This window comes from Aquarana catesbeiana, linkage group LG12 (assembly GCF_042186555.1).
Source record: "Aquarana catesbeiana isolate 2022-GZ linkage group LG12, ASM4218655v1, whole genome shotgun sequence".
NCBI classification, from domain to species: Eukaryota; Metazoa; Chordata; class Amphibia; order Anura; family Ranidae; genus Aquarana; species Aquarana catesbeiana.
Window position 1 is genome coordinate 209147596 of NC_133335.1, and position 21440 is coordinate 209169035.

The following is a 21440-nucleotide window of genomic DNA, read 5'->3' on the forward strand; positions in this document are numbered from 1 at the left end:
AGCTACGATCATGTCACAATCAACAGATCAGACAGATAAAAATCTTGTGAGTCTCAAGCAGCGATCGGGCAGGCACAGCAGTGTGTGTACGTAACTATAGATCGCTGCGTGCCTCCCAGCTACACCTGTTCAATTGCTTGTTAACACGAATTGCTAATCAGCCAAACACATGGCAGCAACTCAATGCATTTAGACATCTAGACGTGGTGAAAACGACTTGCTGAAGTTCAAACCGAGCATCAGAATGGGGAAGAAAGGGGGATTTAAGTGACTTAACGTGGCATGGTTGTTGGTGCCAGACGGGCTGGTCTGGGTATTTCAAAAACTGCTGATCTACTGGGATTTTCACGCACCATCATCTCTCGGGTTTACAGAGAATGGTCTGAAAAAGAGAAAATATCCAGTGAGCGGCAGCTGTGTGGAGGAAAATGCCTTGTTGATGTCAGAGGAGAATGGGCAGACTGGTTGGAGATGATAGAAAGGCAACAGTAAGGCCACTTTCACACTGAAGGGGCAGCCGCGTCAGCGGTAAAGCGCCTCCAGGTTTAGTGGCGTTTTACCGTCATTTTAGCGGTGCTTTTTGGCCACTAGCGGGGCGAATTATAACCCCCGTTAGCTGCCAAAGCGATTTGCAGGCACTTCTGCAGCGCTGGCCATTGATTTCAATGGCAGGGGCGTTTTGGGAGCGCCCCAAAGATGCTGCTTGTATGTACTTTTTTTCATGTCCTGCAAGCACTCGGGCATTCACACTGGGACTGCAGAAGAGGCAGTTTTCAGGCGCTATTTTGTAGCGCAAAAACGCCTGTATAACGCCTCAGTGTGAAAGAGGCCTAATGCCGCGTACACACGAGCAGAATTTCCGACAGAAAGAGTCCGACGGGAGCTTATCATCATATATTCCAACCGTGTGTAGGCCCCATCGGACTTTTTATGTCGAAAATTTACTTAGAAAGGGAACATGTTCTATATTTTTCCGACGGAAGAAATTCCTATCGGAAAAAACGATCGTCTGTATGCTGTTCCGACGCACCAAAAACGACGCAGGCTCTGAAGCAAGTACGAGACGGAAGCTATTGGCTACTGGCTATTGAACTTCCATTTTCTAGTCCCGTCGTACGTGTTGTACGTCACCGCGTTCTGGACGGTCGGAATTTGGTGTGACCGTGTGTAGGCAAGACAGCTTGAGCGGAATTCCGTCGCAACTCCGTCGGAAAAACCTTCAGAGTTTGATCCGACGGCAAAACCGGTCGTGTGTACAGGGCATAACTCAAATATCCACTCGTTACAACCAAGGTATGCAGAATACCATCTCTGAACGCAGAACACTTCGAACCTTGAAGCAGCAAAAGATCACTCCGGGTGCCACTCCTGTCAGCTAAGATACAAATATATAGATCAGACCAAAATGAGGGACAAATGAGGAGGAATGAGGGACAGAGGGACATTGCTCCAAATCAGGGACAGTCCCTTGAAATCAGGGACAGTTGGGAGCTACGCATTTTGGAATAAGGCTGTAATATAACAAAATGTGGAGAAAGTGAAGCACTGTGAATACTTTCCGCATGCACTGTATGTTATTATTATACAGGATTTATAGAGCACCAACTGCTTGCACAAGTGATTCTTATTCAGCTTTCATAAAGATTTTGCCAGTCTAAAATGTACACAGTAATCTTCCTCTACTGCCAGAGATAAGAATCTCTGCAAATAAAAAAAAAAAAAGAATAATCTGCACACATGTATGGGATAATTATCCCTCTTTCCCTGTTCATAGGAGAATTTCCCTCCCCCTGATTGGCCGCCTGTCACATTCTAACCACACCCACCCAGCGGCTTGGGCTGGTTACTGCACAGTCATGATGAAAGAGCGCTCTCGAGCAGCCAATCAGTTGCCTTTCCTTGTCTCGCAACGTGCGTTCCAAGCCTCCCTTTCACGTCCAATCAGGAAGTGGGGTAAGATGAGTTCCGCCCAGGTGCTTTGAGGCTGTGCACGTGAGCTGAGTTGCGGGGTACAGAGACTTGGAGATCGGAGGGGGTACTCAGGTGAGTTCTCAGATAGCGGAGACACACAATGCGGTGCTGTGCACTGTATATGACATATCCCTTTCCCTGTGCATAGCTCAGCCCCTCCCCTCTCACTGTTTATAAATCATAAGAACTTGTTGGTATATTTCATTGGGTGATGACCAATGCATGTTGCATGTATATAAAGGCTGTATTCACACTGTAGTTTTTTTGGTGAACGCGCACAAAATTGCATCACGCGTGTTCTGCGCATTGTCCCTCATTCGTCCCAATGGCAGCCCTACACGTCAGTGTGCGCCTGTTTGAGCTTCAAGCTTTGCGTGTTTTAGCTGAACTTTTTATTTTTTTGCAATTAAAAGAAAAAAAAAGTGTTGTTGCATTTGGGGGGGGGGGACGATCATTAACAATGAATAGATTCACTTTTTTTTTTCTTTTATCTGCACATTTTTGTAAATGCATGCAAAAAATCGCACCGCTTTGTGCACGCTCACGGATTTCCATAGTGAGAACGCAGTCATGGGTGCAACTCCTGCTTGTATGGCGGCCCATTCATATCAGTGGGCTACCGTATGTGCCAGAAATGCAGAAAGGTCCCTGATCCACTTTGTGCATAACATCAGATTGCCCAGGCAACAGGCTCCGCCTTCTCCCACAGGGCCACATCAAGTTTGCGGCTGGGGGGGGGGGGGGCTCAGGGCCCATTCTAGGTCACAGACGCCTTGGTGCAGAAACATTTCTGGTGCCCCCACAAGGACGTGGTCATCTTACTAACTCCTCCCCTTTATGAATGTTTCTAAGGCAATGGGTCAATGGCACAACATGTGAGGTGGTCAGAGACTGCAGACGTGGCACGTGAGGTGGTCAGAGACTGCAGACGTGGCACGTGAGGTGGTCAGAGACTGCAGACGTGGATCGTGAGGTGGTCAGAGACTGCAGACTTGGCACGTGAGTAGAGTTGCCGCCTCATCCCTTTAAATCTAAACACATTATAATTACACAGGTTCTGTGGCTAATTGAATGCAGGTAAGGCACCTTAATCAGCCACAGAACCTGTGTAATTTAATATGTGTTCAGATTTAAAGGGATGAGGTGGCAACCCTACAGGTGAGGTGGGCAGAGACTGCAGTGGTGGCACGTGAGGTGGGCAGAGACTGCAGAGGTGGCAGGTGCGGTGGGCAGCGCCTGCAGGGGTGGCAGGTGCGGTGGCCAGCGCCTGCAGGGGTGGCAGGTGCGGTGGCCAGCGCCTGCAGGGGTGGCAGGTGCGGTGGCCAGCGCCTGCAGGGGTGGCAGGTGCGGTGGCCAGGGACTGCAGGGGTGGCAGGTGCGGTGGCCAGGGACTGCAGGGGTGGCAGGTGCGGAATGCAGCCCCCCGGGTCACACGTCAGGCACCAGGGCGTTGCACTCAGAGCTGCATATATCTGCTGCAGCCACACCTGTGGCTCCCAGGGGGACAAAATGACTGTATTTTATGTTATAGGACCCAATACACCCGTGTGCCCTAAGGCCACATTCACAACTAGTGTAGGGGGAACCAGCTTCCCTGTGCGTTTTTTTTTTTTTTTTTTTTTTTTTTTTTTTGGTGCATTTTAGCACAACGCACATGGCTCAACGCATTCAAGTGAATGGTCTGCCCTACGCGCGATAAATAAGCGCCAAAACGTTTTCTAGCATGGAGTGTCAGGTGTCTGCAAACTGCGCTTGGGGTGTCATTAACAATCACGACGTGCATTTGCAGCACATTATTCACAGGCCCTGCGTGTTACGGTGTGAATGCAACCTAAAAGTTTGCCATATTTTTACTTCATGATATACAATGGTCCCAGCAATGACCATGTGGCAGGTTTTCATGAATTTGGCACCAGGCTCCTAATCTCATCCCCTAGCAGACATGTGTCACAACAATTCACTGATTGCCCAGTGTGAGGAGGGAGCTCTGATCTGCTGAGAGCCCAACACAGCCCGCCATGTTCACCCCCCACCCCTTGGACGTCACTAGCCGGGCCCCCCAGTGCCACTCTTTGCCCTCCTGTTACGGCGCACAGGCTGCTCCTACCTCGTTCCAGTGGGGACCCTCCATGCAAGGTGCACAGGCATGGTGGGGAAGAGTGTGGGAATTCTCGGTGACGCGGTATGTGACATATAAAAATGGCCGCGCGTGTACGAGCTTTCCCGAGCCCAGCAGGCTTCGGAACAGGCAGTTGGCAACACTGAATTTACTGCTAATAGCGGTGGGAGGGAGGAGATCGCTCACACACAGGTGCTGACAGGCAGGAAGAAAGTGGGGAAAGAGGAGAGACTGCGGAATGACAGAGGCACATAAACTGACCACGGTATCGTGGATCAGAAGCCATGATTACTGTGGTCAGTTTACAGAGGGGGACACAGGAACACACAGGATCTACTAGGTTTCTCACAGCATAGGAAGGGACAGATTAGACAGCACAAGCAGTATGCTGTTTAACTTGCTTTAACTGCTTCCCGCTTGCCATATAGTGAAGTGACGGACGGGCGGGAGCACTCTCGTTCTGGGAAGATGTCATATGATGTCCCCCTCCCATTCTTGCTGCGCATGCACGCCCAGGCAGGCGCGTGGAGATTTGTTGGTTTGTTGTGCCCCTTGGGTAAACAGGAAATGCCAGTTATCAGTGCAGCCCCATCAGTACCACATATTAGTGCCTCCTTATCAGTGTTGCATGTTAGTGCCACCTCATCCGTGCACATCAGCGAAGGAGATAAATTACTTTTTTACAACGGAACCTAAGAAAAACTTTTTTTTTTTTCAAAATATTTTCAGTCTTTTTTTTTTTTTTTTTCGTTTGTTTAGCAAAAAAAACCCCCAAAAAACCCAGTGGTGATTAAATACCACCAAAAGAAAGCTCTGTCTGTCTGTCTCAAAAAAACAAAACAATTTAGTTTGGGTACAGCGTTGCATGACCGCGCAATTGTCATTCAAAGTGTGAAAGCTGCTGAAAATTGGCCTGGGTAGGATGGTGTGTGGGGTGTTTTTTTTTTTTTTTTTTTTTTTTACAACCATTTTAATGTTATTAAGCATCGAGATCAGGAATATACAATTAGCGGACCTCCAGCTGTTGCAAAACTACAAAAAAGTCCCATCATGCTCTCCTGGGTGTCATGCTTGTGGCTGTCAGAGTCTTTCTATGCCTCATGGGACTTGTAGTTCTGCAACTGCTGGAGGTCCGCTAATTGCATATCCCTGAACTAGAGTATAGGCATACACCGTGTATGTTTGGTTTATACAGCAGCATTAAATAAAAAAAAAATCCATCAGGTAATTAATTTTGGACCCTGCGGCTGTCTTGCCATCTGCTAATCCCCAGATATGACGTTATTGTCTTCCTTTATGGAGTCTATTGTAATCCCAGCCCCCTCCCCCTGTATGCAGCAAATCATAATGACTCCCCCTTCACACTATGGCATACTTGGACTCTGACATCACTTCTCCTTCTGAATTGTTGCTTGGAGTTAAACTGAAATCCATCCCTGGATTATATAGTATTGTAACAATAAACTCTGGCCCAGCACAGTGTTATGTGAGTTAATGATTACAGACACTTCTTAACCACTTCAGCCCTGGAAGGATTTGCCCCCTTAAAGGGGTTGTAAAGGTAAAAGTTTTTTCACCTTAACGCATTCTATGCATTAAGGTGAAAAAACATCCGACAATACCGCCCCCCCGTCTTACTTACCTGACCCCTCGAAAGTCCCGCGCTTGCCCCCGACATCCTCTTCGCCGCTCAGCCTGGCCATTGATTGGTTACAGTGGATGGATTGAAAGCAGCGCAGCCATTGGCTCGCGCTGCTGTCAATCACATCCAATGACGCGGCGCGCTGGGGGGCGGGGCCGAGTGATACAGTGAGCGGCTATATCACGGGAGCACGCCCGCAAGCACTCAACACCCCGCGAAAGAGCTCGCATGAAGGTGTTCAGTCCTTGCGGGGGAGGAGCCTAGACAGCCTCCGAGGGACCCCAGAAGACCAGGTTCGGGGCCACTCTGTGCAAAACGAGCTGCACAGTGGAGGTAAGTATAACATGTCTGTTAATTTTTTTTTTTTTTTTTATTATCTTTAGTGATCCTTTAATGACAGGCCATTTTTTGTGATACGGCACTGCGTCGCTTTAACTGACAATTGTGCGGTCGTGCAACGCTGTACCCAAACAAAATGTATGTCCTTTTTTTCCCATAAATAGAGCTTTCTTTTGGTGGTATTTGATCACCTCTGTGTTTTTTATTGTTTGCGCTATAAACAAAAAAAGACCGACAGTTGTGGAAAAAACCCAATGTTTTTAACTTTTTGTTATAATGCATATCCCAAATTATTTAATCGGTTTGAGCCAATATGTATTCTTCTACATATTTTTGGTAAAAAAAATTGCAATAAGTGTATATTGATTATTTTGCGCAAAAGTTATAGCGTCTCCAAAATAGGGAATATATTTATGGCATTTATATAATTTTTTTTTTTTTTTTTTTACTACTAATGCTGGGGATCTGCGGTTTTTAGCGGGACTGTGACATTGCGACGGACAGATCAGACACTTTTGACACTTTTTGGGACCATTGACATTTATACAGCGTTCAGAGCTAAAAATAGCCACTGATTACTGTATAAATGTCACTGGCAGGAGGCTTAACACTAGGGGGCGATCAAGGGGTTAAATGTGTTACCTCGTTTAGTGTTTCTAACTGTGGGCTGATGGGACTGCTCGGAGGAGGAGACCGATCGCTGTTCCTAATAATTGGGTACAGCAGATCTCTCTCCTCCCCTGACAGAAAGGGGGATCTGTCTGTTTACATTGACAGATCCCTGCTCTGTGTCTCCCAGGAGCGATCGCGGGTGCCCGGTGGACATCGAAGCTGCCGGCCATGCGTTTCGGCTCCTATGTCACACGGCAATTTAAGAAGGTGCTCCTAATGACAAATTGTTATGTGTATAAAAGACACCTGTCCACAGAATCTTTCTTTGATTCAAACCTCACCATAGTGGGCAAGACCAAAGAGCTGTCAAAGGACACCGGGGACAAGATTGTAGACCTGTACAAGGCTGGAATGGGGTGCAAGACCATAAGCAAGAAGCTTGTTGAGAAGAAGACAACTGTTGGAGCGATTATTCGCAAATGGAAGAAATACAAAATAACCATCAATCGCCCTTGGTCTGGAGCTCCATGCAAGATTTCGCCTCATGGGGTAAGGATGATCATGAGAAAAGTGAGGGATCAGCTCAGAACTACACGGGAGGAGCTTATGAATGATCTCAAGACAGTTGGGACCACAGTCACCAAACAAACCGTTGGTAACACAATACACCGCCATGGATTGAAATCGTGCAGCGCCCGCAAGGTCCCCCTCCTCAAAAAGGCACATGTACAGGCTCTTCTGAAGTTTGCCAATAAACATCTAAATGATTCAGAAAAGGATTGGGAGAAAGTGCTGTGGTCATATGAGACCAAAATTGAGCTCTTTGGCATTAACTTGACTCGCTGTGTTTGGAGGAAGAAGAATGCTGACTATGACCCTAAGAACACCATCCCTACAGCCAAGCACGGAGGTGGAAACATTATGCTTTGGGGGCGTTTCTCTGTTAAAAGTGCAGGTCAACTTTGCTGCATTGAGGGGCCAATGGACGGGCCATGTATTGTGAGATCTTGGATGAGAACATTCTTCCCTCAGCCAGAACTCTGAAGATGGGTCGTGGATGGGTCTTCCAGCATGACAAACATACCTCCCAAGGCAATAAAGGAGTGGCTCAAGAAGAAGCACATTAAGGTCATGGAGTGGCCTTGCCAGTCTCCAAACCTTAATCCTATAGAAAATGTATGGAGGGAGCTGAATCTTCGAGTTGCCAAGTGACAGCCAAGAAACCTTAAGGATGTTCAAGAAGATCTGCAAAGAATAGTAGATCAAAATCCCTCCTGAGATGTGTGCAAACCTGGTAACCAACTATAAGAAACGTTTTACCTCTCTGCTTGCCAACAAGGTTTTCTCCACCAAGTACTAAATCATGTTTTGCTTGGGGATCAAATACTTATTTTACTCACTGAACTGCAACTCAATCTAAAAAATATGTTTTGTGTTGTATTCTGGATTTTTGGTTGATATTCTGTCTCTATCATTTAAAATACACCTATGATAACAATTATAGACCTTTCATTTCATTGTGGGTGGGTAAACTTCCAAAATCTGCAGGAGCTCAAATAATAATTTTCCTCACCGTACATCATAGAAGTCATCATAGCATATAGAAATAAGACATAAATAGGTTCAATAAAAGATTTATTGCTCCTGCAGCAAATGTATAAACTATTCGTTTGGTTTTACAGCTTTAGGGATCTGAGGAATGTGCGTGTACAAACACAAAGCGGGCACTGGCCAGTGATATCCACTTAGAATGGAGTGATGATTTATATAATCCTTTTCAGTATTTCATTTATAGATCCCTCTGATTTCTCTCTAATCAATATAGCACATGTCATTTTGGGGAAAGATACTTTGGGGTCTAGTTATAAAACATTCCTGCAGGCTGGATGAATTTTTCACTTTTTTTTCTGTAATAGATTAATTCCTACAATTGTCTTCTCCATCTCGTGGCAAAAATCTGGTATAATTTTTTTTCATTGAGGTGTTTCAGAAGACGACACTGTGTTTTGGCCACTAGATGAAGCTAATGATCATAGGAATTCATCTATTACAAAAAATACGGGGAAAATGTGTCCAGGCTGCACTCATGTCTATGAACTTCATCCAAGGGATGTTTATAAATCTACCCCTTTGTGTCTTGTTTTCCAGACAGCCGGACTGTGCTTATATACAGGAAGAGAGAGCAGAGTAATGACCTTGGCAGTTGGCTGCTCCCTCACTATCCATTCACAGGCTGGGGGTGGGGAGGTGACCAATCTGTGTTGCATAACTGCATGAGAAATAAGTCAGGTCTCAAGCACAGCTGTGCTGTTTAAATCCCAGCACTGGGCGGACAAATTTATAGTTCCTTTGACAGATGAAATGGCTTCCATTTTTGTAATTCAACTAGATGTTTAGCTGTTTGCCTTAAAGCTCATATTCAATTTTGTGAACAACGGCTTTGTGCAAAAAGGTTATAAAAACAGTCTGTGATATTTTGCTTTCTGATATTCACTATCTATAGTGAATATCTATCTTTACCAAAAATAATTGTATAACTAGCTTGCAACATAAATCCCATAATGTCCGGGTTCAGGGGGACATTGGTGGAACAACGTCATCTATTGGCTTGCTGTCAGTCTCGGTGGTACTGGTCATACTTTCCATCAGCTTCCTTGCCAAGGCTGTAAATTCTTACACACAGGGCTATTGTCTGATCCTTGCTTGTAAAATCTAGGCAATTTCAGCAAGCATTTACACAGCATTTGACAACCTTCAAACAGCTTTCTTGAAGGCACTTTTGCTTTCGCTCAGGTGTGTGGAGTACAGATCTTGATAGGAGTGCCTTTGACAGACTCAAATGCTTGATCAGAACTGAGCTTTCAAGAGACTTGGTATCAATCAAAAGAGAACTGTTTGATACTTGAAGAGGGTCACAAGGTGATGGTGATAGCAGTGGTAGGGATCATAGGTAACGATAAAAGATCAACCAATATAAGTGATGGACACATCTTTGTTTTAATAAATACTGGTTCATCAAGCTCACCAACACTTGTCACATCTTCTTTTGTTGTTACCTGCAGTCGTTACCAGCACTGTCACCATCACCCTGTGTATACATGGCATGTAGACAATGGGTCATTTTGAATGGAAACCATGTTGTCTTCACCACTCTGATGATCTCTGAGCAGACCTAGAATTGTTTCCACTCTGAGCCTTGAGAGGAACCTGCATTCCTTTCTGCGTGGAGACAATTTTATTCTTTATGAGTAGGTCTACCATGTTGCAGAGTCTGCTATTTTATGGTCACTCACAACTTTGAAGCCATGTCACTTCCTTCACCGTACTTATTATTTTCGTATATTCTCTCTTAACACAATTTTACACTATATGGGCTCTCCCGTCTTTCCTCTTTTCCGGTGACTATTTCCATGAGTTGGCTCTTGACACTCCGGACACAACCTTCCAGTAAATAGTAAGTTCATCCTTTCATAAATAATGAAAAGATGAGTTAACTGCAAACATTCTGGCCACCCTGTACACTGCAATACACAGCCCTGGAATGTGTATTATAATTCTCGCAATGGCAAGCACTCATTGGTCAGAATGAAAATGCGACTGTATTGACCAGTGGGAATCGCTTTTTTCTGCTGGGACAGGTTTCCGAAGAAAGCCTCATATGCACTTCTTACTGATCAGAATGGTCATATGGCAGCACTGACCAATGAGTTCTTGCTACTGCAAGCATTATGATGGATTCCCACTTCGCTACACTAGCAGCCCGAGGGATCACAGTCTCAATGTGCAGTGGGTTCCGGATGGGTGGCCAGCATATAGTTCACCTTTTTCATTTTTCTTCTTTATTCCTCTCGGTCCAACTTCAGACCTTTTCTGGATCCTGAGAGGGCGCACTGTTGCCCGGCCAATGGGAACTGTCCATATAACACAGGCAGTGACCAGGAAGTAAATATGGAGGAGAAGGGCCAAGCGCTGTTTGATCACATGCTCACAGCCCCAATCATCTTCCGGGACAAAACCTGACTGAGAGACTCAGCCTACGTAAAACATGAAATGCATAACCAATAAAAAGAGCATAGTCCCCTAGTCACCTCAGTATTTGTTTTTCCTCTGGTCTAACAGGAACATTGAAATGGTTTATTTTCAATCAGGTCCTCGTGCTAGTTGCCGTTTCCTCCCAGTATATGGCCCCCCCATGATTTCAGGACAATGGACCTGGAGGGGTTGCATATCTGTGCCAACTTATGTTGGTATCCTGCTTCTGGGACCTTCCCTCCCCATAACCACCTCTGTTTTCCCCAACATCTTTAAAAAGAAGCAACTGTGTGCATGGGCACAGGGACTCTAGTGGAGCCCTTCCTCACTCATATTTGGTCAGGCATGGAGTCCTCCCCTGTGTTGCTTCATTCGCTGTAACTTACACACCTTCCTCAGGAAGCTATAGGAGACATGTATCAAGAATGAAAGAAATTGGACACTGCATATAGTCAACAACCCACCAAGAATCTGTGGGGAGATCATAGGTGCCTAAGGAGCCGAGGACCCCAAAGATAGATCATCTAGGGATTTATTGGATAATGAAATCCTCAATGATGACTTAAAGTGATTTGTAAAGTCAGAAGGGTTTTTTATCTTCATGCATCAAGATAAAAAACCTTCTGTGTGCATCAGCCTCCCTAATACTTACCTGAGCCCCATCTAGTTTCAGCGCTGTTGTAGGAATGACTTGGCTGCCCGGGACTCCCCTCCTGATGGGCTGAGACAGACACCCCTCATGGGGTGGCGCCATTGGCTCCCGCTGCTGTCAATCAAAGTCAGTCAGCCAATGAGAATAGAAAGGGGACAGGGTGGGCCACGGCTCTGTGTCTGAATGGACACGGGGAGCTGTGACTCGGCTCAGGTGCCCCCATAGCAAGCTGCTTGCTTTGGGGGCACTCAACAGGAAGGAGGGGCCAGGAGCTCCGAAGAGAGACCCGAGAAGAGGAGGATCCAGGCTGCTCTGTGCAAAACCAACTGCATAAAGCAGGTAAGTATAATGTTTGTAATTTTTTATTTAAAAGATTTTACAATCATTTTAGCAAATGTATAATATATGCAGTTATATTAGATAGAGATATATAGTCAGATGCAAAGCAGATCTCTAATAGTGGGTACTGGCGGCCCCTCGTATGTGGCTTGAGACTCCCCCCAAATGGGAGTGCAAATTAAACAGAGGGCGGAATAACCATGTGTTTTTTTTTTTTTTTTGTTTTTTTTTTATTTTATTCTACACAAGTATCTTGTTGCCATTAACTATTCATTGATTTATTTATTTTTTTTAAATATATTTATTTATTTTGTGGTTTGCAGTTTCAAAATGTCTGGTTTATGGGAGGATGTCTTCAGCAACGCACAGCTGCTAGAGGAGGTGGCGCCCATCGCTGTGGATTCCGCCTTGTTGCAGGGCGTTCTTATGAGGACAAAGGAGAGTCCGAACTCTTCTGATGTAAGCGACGTCTGTAGCCTGTATTAGAGCAAATTGACATGTGCATGACGGAAACATTTAGTTTAGTTTCGGATTTGTTTGTTAAATGAATTATTTTGTTTTTTCATATTTGTTACATTTAGAATGATTCATTTTTCAAAATTTAGTTTTAGAATATTAAGATTCGGTAAGTATATTCGTTGTGTGTTTTTTTTTTTTTTTTTTTTTGTTTTGTTTTTTTTGAATTGATTTGAATTTCAGAAGACGACTACATTCTTTCTATTCTTATATTTTTTCACTTTTATACCTAAGGCCTCTTTCACACGGGGCAGATCAGTCATGATCCGCCCCGTGAACACACGCTGGCTCAGCGGGGATCGCTCCGCCGATCCCCGCTGAGCAGGAAGATGACAGGTGCATCGCTGCACGCTGTGCAGCGACGGACCTGTCAGAGCGCCGCTCTCCCCTATGGGGGGATCGGATGATGACGGTCCGTAGTGTCCGTCGTCATCCGATCCGATCCGAAAACGGAGGGAAAAGTAGGTTTTTCCTCCGTTACACTTTTCGGATCGGAGCGGGGTCGGATGTCAGCGGACATGTCACCGCTGACATCCGACGCTCCATAGGGATGACTGTATGTCCGTTTTTCATCCGAAAACGGATGGATGAAAAACGGACATACGGATCATCCGTGTGAAAGAGGCCTTACTGTATTTATTGCAACATCTTTCCATTTGGAATCCAAATTCATTTTCAGATTTCTCCAATTAGTTATTCCCATGCGTTATTTCATTATTTCGGAGTAGTTGAAATTCATTACAATTCAATCACTTGCTGTGATTTGGAAATTCGAATACATCTGAATAATGAAAATTTTGTATGAATTTCGATTCGTAGTGAAACGAATTGCACGTCTTGTCTAAGTGAAAAGACACATATTGGTGTGAAAGTCATGTCTAGTAACAAAACACGTTGTATATCAACCCTTGTTACAAAAATAATTTGTTGCTGTTTTTATCTTTATTTTATAGCTAAATGACACTTTCTTTCTCGAACATCACGGGACACAGAGCCACAGTAATTACTGATGGGTTATATAGGTATCACTGGTGATTGGACACTGGCACACCCTATCAGGAAGTTCAACCCCCTATATAATCCCTCCCCCTTGCAGGGATACCTCAGTTTTTACGCCAGTGTCTTAGGTGATGGACGTGTAAAGATGTCCTGTGCTGAGCTCCAAAGGGAATATCCTAAGATCCTATACTGGGGCAAGCCAGGCGAACCGGATCCATTCAAAGTGTCTTTTCATGGCCGAATTGAATGGTACCCGGGCCTCGTGTCCGAAGAAACGAGGTTTTACCCGTAATGCTTCTCTTTTTAGAGAGCTGGACCCCGCAGATCAGAAAATGGCTTTAAACTTCCTAATTTCTGGCGAGGTGCTTTACGGTCCCAGAACTGTTGGATCCCCCTACTGATGGGGGCCCCAGTCTCTGACGGTTTTTTCAAACGGAGCCCACCGTGAGAGGTGAAGATTGGGTCTGTGTAAACAGCACCCTGCGGCTGGATAAGGTAAGAGGAGATTCCACAGAATTTTTGAGTTCTAGTGGCTTTTCTCCTTTAAGGTAAATGCATGCTATGCCTATTGTGACCACCGGGGGCTGCCAAGAGCACAAACCTACACATGCTGAATGTCTGTCTCAGGTGTTGTAATCGCTGTGTATGTCCCAGCGTATCAAGCAGGCTGCAAGCAGGTAAGGTGGATGGGGGGATTTCTCATGTTTGAATGTTCCCCCCCAGGCTAGAGAGGGGCCACAGGGGTCTAGAAAGTGGTTATACCACCCGGGCTCTGTGGCCTAATGGCCACCATCTATGAAGATAGCCGTTCAGGCAAATCTTGTTACCAGTCTCCCTCCTTCCCCCCCCCCCCCATCCCCAGCCTTTTCTCCAAAGCATGACAGGAGAGTCGGCAGTGTGGGAAGCGCTCGTTTTTTTCAAAACTCGAGGGGGGGGGGCGGTAGAGGAGGGGGCGGGATGTCAGCACAGAGTGTTTAGACTCCCACTCAGGCCAGCTGCAGGCTATTAAAGGCACTCTGTACAGGTGCACTCAGCCTTCTGAGAGACACAGAGCTGACGGTCGCATGTAAGGTGTGACACAGGCATTCTCCTAGGCAGCATTTACTGAAGTAACACCAGACTTAGCATTGGGTGTCAAGGCTTTTAGCCAGACTACATCGCTCAGCGGACAGTGTTCATTTGTATACCTCACACCTTGTTGCTTTGCACTATGGGTAGAAGAGGTTCAAGCACCCCAGGAACCAGAGACACTAGGGGATCTCGTTCAGGTTCTGAGGGCCCCCTGTCGGCAGCATCCTTCCCCCCTAAAGATGGGCCAGGGACGGCTAGCCAGGGAGAGCCATTGGGGTCAGGGGCTACACCTGCTTCTGGCACTTCAGCCCCTGTATATATTACACAAGAGGTTTTTTCCTCAACCATTAATGGTCTAGAGGAAAGATTAATGGCCGTGATTACGTCTTCACTCAGTGGAAGAAAACGCACTAGGCTTTCCTCTGTTCCCCAAGACCCTCAGACAGAGGAGCTCTGGGATAAAGGAGATGAATCCCTTTCAGAGGATCGGGATGGGATGGATGATTCCTCTTCGGAGGATTCAGGTGGAGAGGGACCCTCTGCGACTTCCCAAGAGGAGAAAGTCTTAGTGCAGATCCTCACTGGATTGGTCCGCTCCACATTTAAGTTGCCCATACCTGAAACTGCTAAAGAATCCTCTTCTGCTTTGGGGTCACTGAAACCTTTCCAAGCAGCACATGCTTTTCCTGTTCATACTTTACTTGAAAAGCTTATTTATTCTGAGTGGGATCACCCAGACAAACGTTTTTTTCCGCCGAGAAAGTTTTCAACACTTTATCCGATGGAAGAAAAGTTTATTAAAATGTGGGGAATTCCGGCTATTGATGCCGCCATTTCCTCAATAAATAATAGCCTGACTTGTCCTGTAGACAATGCTCAGATGCTCAGGGATCCTGTAGATAAAAGGATGGAATCCCTATTGAAGGATGTTTTCTCCTTAGCAGGATCAGTGGCCCAACCTGCAATAGCAGCGATTGGAGTCTGTCAATACTTAAGAGACCATGTTAAGCAGGTCATCAAAGTATTACCTGAACAGCAGGCCCTGCTTATGCTTTGTGGTTGACGCCATTAGAGATTCTATCGTGCAAACCTCCCGTCTTTCACTGGGGTTGGTGCATATACGTAGAATCCTATGGTTGAAAAATTGGTCAGCCGAAGCACCATGTAAGAAGCTACTGGCTGGGTTTCCATTTCGTGGTGCAAGGTTGTTTGGAGAGGACTTGGATAACTATATCAAGAGAATCTCTTGTGGGAAAAGCACTCTCTTACCTGTCAAGAAGAAGAGTAAGCGTCCCTCTTTCAAACGGACTCTTTCCCCAGCGCCGGGGGCTTCAGCCTCCAGGCAGTCTCGACGGCCACCTCCATCGGGGTCCAGAGACAAGAGTCAACCCCAGGGACAAAAGAAGTCCTGGGGAAAGAAGCCTACTAGGCAAAACACTAAGACCTCTGCATGAGGGGGCGCCCCCGCTCACTCGAGTGGGGGGAAGACTGCGACAATTCTCAGAGCTCTGGCAGGAGGACTTCCAGGACAGATGGGTAGTCTCCACGGTAACCTTAGGGTACAAGCTGGAGTTTCAGGAATTCCCTTCTCCTCGGTTCCTCAGATCAAATGTTCCCAGAGACCCAGAGAAGAAGCAGTCGCTCCTTCTAGCGTTAGAGCGACTTTTGTCGCAGGAGGTCATTATGATAGTTCCCGCAAAGGACCAGGGATTGGGCTTCTATTCCAACCTTTTTACGGTCCAAAAGCCAAATGGGGATGTCAGGCCCATTTTGGACTTAAGGGATCTGAACCGATTCCTAAGGATTCAATCCTTCCGCATGGAATCAATTCGAACAGTAGTTCCCACCCTGCAGGGAGGAGAATTTCTGGCATCAGTAGACATCAGAGATGCATATCTGCATGTGCCCATTTTTCCTGCTCATCAGAAGTTTCTGCGCTTCGAGGTAGGAGGGCGCCATTTCCAGTTTATGGCTCTGCCCTTTGGGATAGCCACTGCACCTCGAGTGTTCACAAAGATCTTGGCTCCTCCTCTGGCCAGATTAAGGGCTCAGGGTATAGCTGTCATAGCATACCTAGACGACCTGCTCTTGATAGACCGGTTGGTAGCCTCTTTGAATGGAAACTTGAGGACCACGGTCAGGTATCTAGAACACCTGGGTTGGATCCTCAACTTAGAAAAGTCTTTCCTAAAACCAGTAAGAAGACTGGAATATTTAGGTCTGATTATACATACAAGCCAGGAGAAAATATTTCTACCCCAGGCAAAGATCACTGCTTTGAGAGAGCTGATTCTGACAGTAAGGACCAAGAAGGGTCCCTCAGTCCGCCTTTGTATGAGGCTACTAGGGAAGATGGTGTCTTCATTCGAAGCAGTTCCCTATGCTCAGTTTCACTCAAGAATGCTGCAACACAGTATTCTGTCGACCTGGAACAAGAAGGTTCAGGCATTAGACTTTCCGATGCACCTGTCGCATGCGGTGCGTCAGAGCCTCAATTGGTGGCTCATACCCGAAAACCTGCAGAAGGGGAAATCCTTTCTACCGGTTACCTGGACGGTGGTAACAACAGATGCCAGTCTGTCAGGTTGGGGAGCAGTTCTGGAACAGGCTGCGGTCCAAGGGGTATGGTCCAAGACAGAGAGGACCTTACCCATCAACATTCTGGAGATCCGGGCGATACATCTAGCTCTAAAGGCCTGGACTATCAGGCTACAGGGTTGTCCGGTCAGGATCCAGTCCGACAATGTCACAGCAGTGGCTTATGTCAATCATCAGGGAGGCACCCGGAGCCGAGCTGCTCAAAAAGAGGTGAACCAGATCTTAGTCTGGGCAGAGATGCATGTGCCATGCATATCGGCAGTTTTTATCCCGGGAATAGAGAATTGGCAGGCGGACTATCTAAGTCGCCAGCAGTTACTTCCAGGGGAATGGTCTCTGCATCCCGACGTCTTTTGGGCCATATGCCAAAGATGGGGGGTTCCAGATGTAGATCTCTTTGCATCCCGATTCAACAAAAAGATAGACAGATTTGTGGCAAGGACAAAAGATCCTCTTGCATGCGGGACGGATGCGTTGGTGATTCCGTGGCATCGGTTCTCACTGATTTACGCATTCCCGCCTATTCTGCTACTACCACGACTCCTTCGCAGGATCAGGCAGGAAAGGAAGTCGGTACTTCTGGTGGCCCCCGCTTGGCCCAGAAGGACTTGGTATGCAGAAATAGTAAGGATGACGGTGGGTTCCCCGTGGACCCTACCGGTACGCCCAGACCTGTTATCTCAAGGTCCAGTGTTCCATCCTGCCTTACAAACGATAAATTTGACGGTTTGGCTATTGAGACCCACGTTCTGAAGAGTCGTGGGCTCTCAGGTCCTGTCATATCTACCTTGATTAATGCAAGGAAGCCAGCTTCCAGGATGATTTATCATAGAGTCTGGAAAGCTTATATAACCTGGTGTGAATCCAGAGGTTGGCATCCCAGGAAATATGTCATAGGTAGAATCCTTGATTTTCTACAGATGGGATTAGAGATGAAGCTGGCCTTGAGTACCATCAAGGGCCAGGTCTCTGCTTTATCAGTATTATTTCAGCGGCCACTTGCTTCGCATTCTTTGGTCCGAAACTTTATGCAGGGGGTGATGCGTCTTAATCCTCCGGTTAAAGCGCCCCTAAACCCCTGGGACTTGAATTTGGTCCTGGCTGTGTTACAGAAACGGCCTTTTGAACCAATAAGTCAGATTCCTTTGGTCTTGTTGACAAGGAAATTAATTTTTCTGGTGGCCATCTCTTCTGCTAGAAGAGTATCAGAATTAGCAGCCCTTTCCTGTAAGGAGCCTTATTTGATTATACACAAGGATAGAGTGGTACTACGCCCTCATCCTAGTTTTTTACCGAAGGGGGTTTCTGATTTTCATTTAAACCAAGACATTGTTCTACCTTCCTTTTTTCCAGATCCCTGTTCTCCGGAAGAGAGATCTCTACATTCGTTGGATGTAGTAAGAGCAGTTAAGGCCTATCTAGGGGCAACTACTCAGATCCGCAAGACGGATGTTTTGTTTGTGCTGCCAGAGGGTCCCAATAGAGGACAGGCAGCGTCAAAAGCTACCATTTCTAAATGGATTCGACAGTTGATCATTCAAGCTTACGGTTTGAAACAGAAGATTCCTCCGTTTCAGATCAGGGCACATTCCACAAGGGCTATTGGTGCTTCTTGGGCAGTGCATCACCGGGCCTCTATGGCTCAAATCTGCAAGGCCGCAACCTGGTCTTCAGTTCATACATTCACCAGATTCTATCAGGTGGATGTGAGAAGGCATGAGGATATCGCCTTTGGGCGTAGTGTGCTGCAGGCAGCAGTACAGGGTCCTCAGGTCTGATTGCACCCTACTTGGTCGTGGTTCCCCCCCCTCAGGTAGCATTGCTCTGGGACATCCCATCAGTAATTACTGTGGCTCTGTGTCCCGTGATGTTCGAGAAAGAAAATAGGATTTTTAAAAACAGCTTACCTGTAAAATCCTTTTCTTTCGAAGGACATCACGGGACACAGAGGTCCCACCCCTCTTCTAATACACTATATTGCTTGGCTACAAAACTGAGGTATCCCTGCAAGGGGGAGGGATTATATAGGGGGTTGAACTTCCTGATAGGGTGTGCCAGTGTCCAATCACCAGTGATACCTATATAACCCATCAGTAATTACTGTGGCTCTGTGTCCCGTGATGTCCTTCGAAAGAAAAGGATTTTACAGGTAAGCTGTTTTAAAAAATCCTATTTTTACAATAAGGGCTGGAATGTGATTGCTGTAGGTTGGGTTACGAATGAGTTTGTGATATGTTCTTGAATTATTGATTTATTTTTTTCTTAGGTTGTGAACTTTGCCCCTTTCACTCTGCTCCCGTCCCCAGTGCCCAGAACTCTCTTTGAACAAGCCAAGTCTGTGCAAGAAGACTTTAATCTCCTGGTGGATCGGCTCAGTCAGAACCCCACATTCCTGGAACAGACGCTCAACAGGTACATCAAATTTTACCTTCTTATAATGAATGATAGTAGAGGGTCTGCGTGAGAACTATGGCAGGTCAGGACTGCTCCTCCATTTACAAAGGGTTCTTCAAAAAAGTTTCTGCGCTCCCTTTTTTATTTTATACGTTTCGCAGCCTTCTTCATCACAGCGTGACAACTCTTATACTAAACTACGAGGTCAGCCGTCTTGCCAGACTAGTCTCATGATACTCTCAGACCAATTACTGTATTTATCAGCGTATAACACGCACCCTTTCCCCTGAAAATAGGGGGCAAATCACGGGGGCGTGTTATACGCTGATAGTGTCCCAAGGAGGGGAAGGAGGGGCACGAGTGCAGCCGGAATTCACAGAGCTGTCATTTCCTGTTTTCTCGGCTCTCACTCAGGAGTCACACACACGGTCCCGCCTCCGCCACCGGCATTGGACCAGTGTTATGTCTATCACAGGAGCTGGTCCAATGCCGATGGCGGAGGAGGGACTGTGTGTGACTGCCGACTAAGAGCCGTGTAAACAGGAAATGACGGCGCTGTGATTTGCTGCATTGATGAGAGATGGTGAGGCTGAAAATGGGCATTAATCAGGCTGCATTGGGGCTGCAGATGGGCATTGATCAGGCTGCATTGGGGCTGCAGATGGGCATTGATCAGGCTGCATTGGGGCTGCAGATGGGCATTGATCAGGCTGCATTGGGGCTGCAGATGGGCATTGATCAGGCTGCATTGGGGCTGCAGATGGGCATTGATCAGGCTGCATTGGGGCTGCAGATGGGCATTGATCAGGCTGCATTGGGGCTGCAGATGGGCATTGATCAGGCTGCATTGAGGCTGCAGATGGGCATTGATCAGGCTGCATTGAGGCTGCAGATGGGCATTGATCAGGCTGCATTGAGGCTGCAGATGGGCATTGATCAGGCTGCATTGAGGCTGCAGATGGGCATTGATCAGGCTGCATTGAGGCTGCAGATGGGCATTGATCAGGCTGCATTGGGGCTGCAGATGGGCAGTGATTGGGGCTGCAGATGGGCAGTGATCAGGCTGCATTGAGGCTGCAGATGGGCATTGATCAGGCTGCATTGGAGCTGCAGATGGGCATTGATCAGGCTGCAGATGGGCAGTGATCAGGCTGCATTGGGGCTGCAGATGGGCAGTGATCAGGCTGCATTGATAGGAGATGGGCTGCAGATGGGCATTGCTCCCTTATTTTGCTTCCAAGTTGTTTATTTAAAAAATGTTTGTTTTTTGTTTTTTTTACGGGAACTTCCCTCTTAAAATGAAGGTGCGTGCTATACGCCGATAAATATGGTACTACTCCTCTTGCCCTCACCATTTCCAACAAACATAAAGTGCGGAAACATTTTGAAGACCCCTCGTATATTCCGATTTTACACTGCTACTACTACTACTTGAGGATTAATACTTATCTAAAATCACTTGATTTGTTTTATATTAACCACTTGCCGATTTGTATACCGTACATATACGGCAGTAAGGTGATTGGACACAGTGGAAGCCAATCAGCGTGTTCGGCAAACCTGCCGATCGTTCCAGAGAAAGGCAGAAAGGCGGTCTGTTAGTAGGGAAGGTAGGTATCCCGTGTTTCTTCTAATCAGGAACACAGATTTCTGCCTTCCCACAGTAAAAACACCTACCCCACATTTAGCAAGCACTCCCTAGGAACACATTTGACCCTTTGATCGCCCCCAATGGTAACCTCTTCCCTGCCAGTGTCATTAGTACAGCAACAGTGCAAATCTTTAGCACTGATTACTGTATTAGTGTCACTGGTCCCCAAAAAAGTGTCACTTAGTGTCCGATTTGTCCGCCACAACACAGTCCTGCTATAAGTCGCTGATCACCACCATTACTTGTAAAAAAAAAAAAAAAAAAAAAATTTCATAAATATATCCCATAGTTTGTAACTTTTGCACAAACCAATTTAATATATGCTTATTGGGATTTTTCTTACCAAAAATATGTAGCAGAATACATATTGGCCTAAATTTATAAAGTAAGTTAAGTTTAAAAAAAAAAAAAATTATTAGATGTGTTTTATATCAGACAGTAAAAAATAATGGGGGTTATTTACGAAAGGCAAATCCACTTTGCACTACAAGTGCACTTGGAAGTG

At 46.2% G+C, this 21440-nt stretch overlaps 1 protein-coding gene across 2 annotated transcripts in view; it reads left to right on the forward strand.

Moving 5' to 3' along the window:
- Positions 1-21440, forward strand: part of GSS (glutathione synthetase) — a 114256-nt gene that overhangs the window by 62754 nt on the left and 30062 nt on the right. The window contains exons 1-3 of one of the 2 annotated variants that reach the window (XM_073606593.1): positions 1701-2043; positions 12030-12165; positions 19157-19302. In XM_073606593.1, the coding sequence (XP_073462694.1) occupies positions 12037-12165; positions 19157-19302 (275 nt within the window). In that variant the 5' untranslated portion in view covers positions 1701-2043; positions 12030-12036. Of the gene's footprint in view, positions 1-1700; positions 2044-12029; positions 12166-19156; positions 19303-21440 lie in introns of those variants that run through there. The other variant, XM_073606594.1, reaches the window with a different exon arrangement.